Source organism: Aplysia californica, unplaced genomic scaffold (genome assembly GCF_000002075.1).
Source record: "Aplysia californica isolate F4 #8 unplaced genomic scaffold, AplCal3.0 scaffold00361, whole genome shotgun sequence".
Classification (NCBI taxonomy): Eukaryota; Metazoa; Mollusca; class Gastropoda; order Aplysiida; family Aplysiidae; genus Aplysia; species Aplysia californica.
The window spans coordinates 240,168-247,923 of record NW_004797631.1 but is presented as its reverse complement, the minus strand read 5'-3'; the positions used below and the strand labels follow the sequence as shown (position 1 = coordinate 247,923).

Sequence of the window (7,756 nt, the reverse complement as noted above, 5' to 3'; positions counted from 1 at the left end):
AGACAGACAGACAGACAGACAGACAGACAGACAGACAGACAGACAGACAGACAGAGATAGAGACAGAGACAGAGAGAGAAGGAGAGGGGGGAGGAGGAATGACCCCAAATAATTATAAATAACGTCAACTGGAGTCAAACCACACAAAGGGGCAGACAGGCGTCTATCATTAACTGAAATGTCATTAAATTTGTACGACGACAAGTTCGCTCAGCCGATAGGCGCCTGCTGACGGGATACTTTCGCGCTCGAGAAGAAAACATTTTGCAACAAAACGTTCGGTGTTTAGACGGTTGAAACATACTAAAGAAGGGTGCCATTTCAAAAACGTACACTATGCCAAATCTAGATATTTCTGAAAAACCTCGTCCATTCCGTAATCTTATACGAAATGCCGTGAGAATAACTATTTTTTCTCTCTAAAAATACACTGTATTCCTCGATATTTAATATGATACAATTTCGTTTCTGTCGTACGTTTGTTTTCAGAGAATAAGGTGGGTTTTTCCCCCTAAAATTTTTTGAGAAAATAGGATACATTGCCGTTTTGTCATGGAAACCTATGCACATGCACGACAGTTTTTGATAGCAATGTCTTCCAAATAGTCCAGAAAATGTCAGTTGAAAAGCGCTAATAAAGGAGGGTTTGAACCAATTTTAAGGACGCTCAAACAACAGTCAGGTGTTTTGTCATAATAATACAATGTGACTGAAGAGCACACCCAGCATTGACATATGATTAGTTTTGTTTTTGTTTGTTGTTTTTTTGTGTTGTTGTTGTGTGTTTTTTTGCGATCTTTAGACCGGCGTTATAACTGTATTCAGACAGACAGACGTTTTAATATCACCCCCCCACCCCCCAACCACTCTCCCAACCTATCTCAACCAATGTAAACAATGTCGTAACACCAACTCTGATGTAAACAATGTCGTAACTCCAACCAACTGCCCTTTATCTTCTTCAATCGGCACTGTAAAAGGACACCGCACCCAGGTATCTAGATATTAACTGAATGAAAAAAACAAAAACAACAACAAATGGAAATGAAAAGAAAAGATAGACTCTATTTGACCTTGTTCCCACGATAAGGAATAAAAGAGTTGGACAGGGTAGAAGAAGGGCACGAAGGCAGCAAGGCAATGTTGTGTGTGCTTGAAAAGAGAACCATGGAAGGTCGGGGGCACAACGGGGGAAGAGACGGGAAGGGAGGAAGGAGGGAGGGGGTGGGAGATGATAAAGTGGTGGGAATCGAGGACACGCACGGTGGAAGTGGAAGGATAGCCCGCATGCAGCCAGCCGGCAGCTCCTGCCAACAACAAGGGGGAAAGATAATGGAGGGGAGGGGAGGAGGAGGAAGGAAGAGGAGGGAAGGAGAGCGCACGGTAGAGAAGGACACACCGACTGTGCACCACCACCTCCGCTGACGACCCGGGCCCTCGCACGCCCGCACGGAGTGATGTTTTGATAATCAGCTGTTCCCTGTTGCTGGTTCACGAAGGTCGCTAGTCACATGATATTTACATGCGGGATAGCTCGTGATTGGTTAAAAACGAGGCCTATCCTCTCCACTGATTGGTCGAGCTTCCAAACAGGCACGACCTACTTTGTCCCCGTCCGCACCCCACCCAAACCACTCTTTTCTATGTGGTAAAAGAAATCATTACAAAAGAAAACCGTGGCATTCCATCTAGGCCCACGGCTTTCAGTCACGATTCAGAGCGAAAAAGGCACAGGGCCGACAAGCATACTAGCAAACTGTCAAAAGTTCTTTGACAGAACAATCACAGCTGACCTGTGCAGTCATGCTGGGAATTTCACTTTTGTTGTGGTCATACGGGGAAACCCGCTCATAGACTCATAGAAGAGGAATAGAACTAATCAAAATATGTTATTGATCGAGTTATTTTCTAAACACTAGAAGAATATTGCTATTTTCAACAATAGGACGGCCGGCCTTTTTCAGGAGCAGTATCTGTAGCAACACGATGACCTTTTCTAAAGAACAAAAACCCAAACAAATAAACCTCACGTGGAAAATGCATAGGTTGCAAAATATGCACAGCACAGACACGCTAGGAGGTGATAATGAAACACAACGAGCTCACCAGATCAGAAAGAACCCTGAGTGATACATTTATCTTTTTTTCACCTCATTTGTTTCTTTTGTTGGTGAGAACAAATATGTTAGCTCCCGCTTATATAATGTATAAAAGGAAGAGCAAACCGACATAAGCTGGGGCATGTTCCCAAAACGTTTCACGCGTTTGATGGGGAAAACTTTTTTAATTTGCTTTTTCTTTCATCTTAAAAAATAAAAACGGCCTGCATTGTATAAGGGTCTCCAGATTAAAAGAAACCAGGATGAAGGACAGAAACAACAGTCACAGAAATGAAATAGAGCCCAATGGCTGTATCAACATATCTTTTATCTCTACGAATAGTCCTTCTTTTCATGAGCAGCTGACAACAGGCAGACTACCACTGCAATCACTGAGAGTGGTCGTGATTTTATTCCTTTAAGTGCTGAACAACAGCCATAGAAACATTGTGTCTATGTCCTTTTTCTAGACACAAAACAAAGTAGTACTAGTAAAATGAGATACAACGGTAACAATTTTTTTTTAATTTACGAAAAAAAAAAAAAAACCATCACAACAAACAACGAAAGCGAAACTGACCTCACAAATAAGCAGACGTCCAGAGCTGCCTGAGCTGTCATCATCTGAATGGGGTGGGTTGGGGAAACCTACACAAGCCGGGGCACTCTCACTGAGAGGAGCCAGAGGAGGAGAGTGGTCATCTCGTTCAGAGTGACCGCTGTAAAATCCACTACTGGCCACACTACTAGACAAGTGTGAATCTGGGTATGGCGTATGCGGGTCGCCTGAGACCTCTGGAAGGAGAAAAATGTTTCCAAATGTAATGCCCATAGGTATAAACATCAAAGAGAAAAAGTGGAAGAAAGTAAGAGGCCTATTATTGTCTTTTCCACAAAAATGCTGTACCAGCATCTATTGTACAAGGTTACGCTCTTCACCTCAAGCTAAGCTGAACAAAGGATGAAGATTTTGTATCCCACCCAAAAGGATCTTTAATCAAGTTTTCAGTCTTTCTAGTTATTTTGGCTCTAATAACCAGTGTTAAGCTGGGTCCTCGAGTATCTAAATTGTGTCAGTAGGGTCTTAAAACTCTAACAAAAGAATATTTATAATTAACAAAATTAAACTAAATGAACTCACATTCTAAAAAAACTCTAATTTAGAAAAAAGATTATATTAAACCAACCTACACAAAAAAAACAACTGTACAAATAAAATCCTTTGTAATAATCCCAATTAACTGCATTTAAAAAAATCAAATGTCTTGTTGACAAGATTCCATCAAAACTGACCCATTTCTATTTCCTTGACCTACTTTAGCATAATACCTAACAACGGATCAATTGTGCAAGCAAACATTCTCCTGCTGGTCACAGCAGGTAACATCCACCTTCCAATCTTTCAAGACACTTCCCTTATCAGTCTTCATTGTATGTCTACCTTATCTGCTTCTCTTTTCTGTGTGTCTTCTGTGAGTGTGTGTGTGTGTGTGTGTGCATCTTATCTAATCATCTCAGTTCATACAATGAAAAGACCATTACGCCATGACATTTCCTGTCGAATATTACAGCTGTCTGCAACATCTTAACTTTCACTACAGCATTGTCATATTATTACGCCCAATAAACTATCTGCCGTTTGTCCGGGGGGAGAAGGTGCCTGTCTTTCACAGTCAAACAGTCTGTTTGTCAATCAATCTTTCTTCTAGCGTCTAGATCTCTCTCCCAACTCCATAAAAATATTCACTCAATCTGTCTGTCCGACAGTCTGCCCTTCCACAAGACAATCAGTCTGTTTCTCCATGCTTCTCTAACAAGTTTTTCTTTCAGTGATAAACACATGTGTATAACACAAAAGATCTTGTCATCTTCAGACATTGCATTGAGAACAACTATTATTATTATTTTTATTATTGTCATCATTAACATAATTATCATTATCATACAGTCCAGAGATACCTCTAGTAATCTTTTTAGGTCACAAGACCAAATAGTGGGAGTCTAACTAAAGTCATCAAAATCAGATCAATAACAAGAAACAAAGAACTTGTTTGTCATGAGATCATGTGAGCTATCGTATCATGTGATCTCATTGATCGCCTTTGAATTAATATTTCTACAACTTGTTTTATATTAAACGTACTCTAAGGCATCGAATAAAAGGGAGGGGGGGGGGGACAAGTGGTCAAAATCGGGGGGGGGGGGGGGGGGAGGGGGCACATTCAACCTCACACCCCTGTGCTAGTAGGAACAAATCTGTTTTATTTCTCCTTCAGTGAATAAAAGAACAAGAGATCATAAAATTTTAGTGATTTTAGTAAGTTATTGTGACAGTTTTTCCCATTTTGGAACAAACCAGTTTCATTAAAAAATACAAACCAATGAGTACAAAAGTTTTTAAAATGCACAGAAAATTGAGGTAGCCAATCCGCTACCGGTACTAATACTAATGTGCCATTTACAATAAAGAGAAATTTCATTCAGATATCTAGATTCTAGATATATATAACGTTTCACATGATCATCGGTCGTGGAAAGATTGAAAATAATAAACGAGGGGTATGAGATAAGGCGTAGGGGCTGTACAAAAAAACTGAAAATTAATAAGCGGGGGGAGGGTGAGGACGTTTATATCGATACCTTAGAGTTCTTAATTTCGTTTTTGTTTTGAGACAGCTATATATGTCACCCACAACATTTTTTTTTACGTTTGGTAAAAAAGCAACACCTTTCGGGAACTTCTAAAAATAAAGAAATTAGAAAAAAACTTGCCAGAAACCACATCTCTTTTCTGATTTTCAAATCCCTCTTCTATAGCTACTCAGTTACATAAAAGTAGAAATATCATTTTTGTCTAACATTTCTCTATTTCAAAGAAGTACGAAAACATTTTCGTACACACTTACCTTTGTTAATAAATGATGTTGGCATCGTTGGCGATTTGGGACTGACCGATAAGGAAGTCAAGACCATAGCTGCAATGGTTTCATCCATCATTTCCACTTCATCGAAATCTCCGTATTCGCTGTCAGTTCTGTCCCCACTGGTGTGTCGTTGACGGCGGAAACGACTGCAAGTACAACGAGAAATTTTTCCAATCGTTCTTCTTGAGACTGGTCTTTACTTTACTTTAAAAATAAACAAAAGTCCAGAAATAATAAAACGTTCATTATATTACATTCCTAAACCAGCATCTATACTCATTTGAAGAAAGCTTCTGTGAACTTAAATTCCCATTGGGGGGGGGAAGAACAGACACCATCTATCAAGATTTTATACCTCTTCAAACCTTCAAACAACAAAGTGTAACCAAAAATGGTGAAAAATGTAAATCGGTATAGTTCTAAAAATATAATGGAAAAGCTCCATACAAAAAAGGTAAATAAGTGTGGTGTCATTTTAGATCTACAAACAGCCCATCGTGTTGACCATAACAGCATCACAGCAACGTCAAAACACCCAATCAGGCAACTATTGTGTAGGTCTAAAAAGACTCAAGTCTCCGAAGAACAAAACTTTTTCCAAAAAACTTTCCTGACTAATAGAAAATGTACACAATAGCTATTAACGTACAAACAGTGAAAATATATCTCTTTCAAATATACAAAAGCGTACAATAAACCAAAGCACGTCTCTGTAGCTTACAAATAAACAAATAATAGAACATAACACAATGTTTCAAAATTAAAAGATATGGCATTTTTAAAAATAACAGTAATAACAAAAGGGGCAAGGGATCTCTAAGGGACAGGTTACAGCTGTTAGAGGGATTCCAAAGGTCTCCAATACTGGAGACAGTATTATAAGGTGATATTTCAGGCAGGGAGAGAATTCAATGAAAAGATTGTCGAAGCATCCTATCCTCATGAACCTGAAAAATCAGTTCCTCCTCTCAAGCAAAACGAAAGGACAAAGAGAACCCAGATATATAAGAGGTACATACTCATTTTTGTCTTGTGATGTTGATGGCACATCAATGACGTGTGAAGGAACTCGACGCCTACCAAACTCTGTGAGCTGCAAGTCTGCTAATTTCGAGTAATCGGTATTTGGCTGGCTCTCCAAACGAGCAGATTTCCTACTCTCAAGAAGACGAACATCTTCCTGGCGACGGGCTGTGGTAAATTCTTCTCCATTGGGAGTCTTTACATTTACCAACACTTCGTCGAGATCACGGTCATGGCATGAAACTGTGCCACAAACTTCACGGCCATTCAGGGTTAGGAAGACCTTTTGTCCTCGATTCAAAGAGGCAGCAGTGACGGACTGGAACCCAGGACCTATCACATTTCGAGATTTCACATGCTGGGTACTCCCATCGTCAAATCTGACGGCATAGACGGCTCTGGACGTGATCGTCTCTTCCGACACCTGGGACTGTATAATCGCGGGGTAAAAACGGCCATCTTGCGACCACAAAGCGCTTACTCTGGTCCCAATAATCGACCTCTTCGCGAGTCTCTTGTTGCCAAACATCTTGAATGTTTGGGCATTCGAACAAGAATTCACCAATCCTTTAGAACAGTAGACAATTCAAACTAAAAAATATCCAGAGAATAATCAAACAGTTGCCAGCAAAAGCGAAATTGCTTGAGGACTTGCAATCAGCTGTAACCTAGTCGTCGATGTAAACAAAGTACCGGCGTCTACTGCGCCGGTTTGTTTTGGTGCTGACGTAGGCGGGGATATGCAACATCAACAGAGCTAGTGAGGGGTTTATTCAGGGTGTGATTGGCTCCCATAATCACACCCCCCTGTTTCATTGGCTGAAAAATAGGGCACTGTCAATCAAACTCCCGTGCCTTTTTGTGTCATGGAGCAAAGGTCAACTGGATGAATTATGAACCGGCTTTTTAGGCATATTTACCCAATTATTTTGGAAGTTATATGCTTGATCAAGTAGTCAATGTCACCCAAGTACAAGATTCTGTCCAAAACCTTGAAAAACAACAAAGTAAACACACAATAAGCCTTGGTTACCAACTTTTCGACCGTTTGCTGTGTCCTTTGTGTTTTCTTGAGCTATTTTCCGAGCTGACTTCATTTCACCATCCCATCAAAACACTTATTATGAAAATTAATATAGAAGCAAAATAACCACTATTTGATCGGATTTTTACTTGATAGCTTACGCACTAATGTATTCTATGTTTTAGTATAATATCACATTTGAAATGAATGTTGACTGTGCAAAAAAGAGATAAAACTACTTTTATCGGTGGGAGGGTATTGAATCTCTTAAGAGCATTATGATAATGAGGTCAGGGGGAAATAAAGGTGTGCACGAGTTGCCGCTGTGGAGTGGAGGCATACCATTTAAAAATAGCGTCCAGTGACACCGGAACGTGCAAGATTTGGCTTTTATAGTAACTTGACTATAAAGAGAATCTTGCTCATACAATAAAATTGCAACAACCGTGGATATTGCTTCGGTAATGCTTTTTTCTGTAGGAATAGATCTATATAGAACAAACAATATTCTATTCCTCCATCATTGTGATTCCTTATTAAATTTCCTCTTCCTTTGTACCGTTCATTTCAGCTCCTCATTTCATCATGCCGTAGCTACTGACTGCTTATGTCACTGTCAAAATTAGACAAGGATGTGGCCTGGAAATCTGGACTAACTTTACTTTCTGTACTACGTCATCTAAGGG

General features: G+C 39.8%; 1 protein-coding gene across 1 annotated transcript in view; it reads right to left on the bottom strand.

Moving 5' to 3' along the window:
• The window catches only part of LOC101845787 (zinc finger protein 704), a 27,582-nt gene extending 20,792 nt beyond the window's left edge, over positions 1-6,790 (bottom strand). The window contains exons 1-3 of the mRNA XM_005103166.3: positions 6,043-6,790; positions 5,006-5,169; positions 2,680-2,894 (exon numbers count right to left, since the gene is read on the bottom strand). Coding sequence (XP_005103223.1) covers positions 2,680-2,894; positions 5,006-5,169; positions 6,043-6,575 — 912 coding nt within the window. The 5' untranslated portion in view covers positions 6,576-6,790. The remainder of the gene's footprint in view (positions 1-2,679; positions 2,895-5,005; positions 5,170-6,042) is intronic.
• Positions 6,791-7,756: the final 966 nt, after the last annotated feature.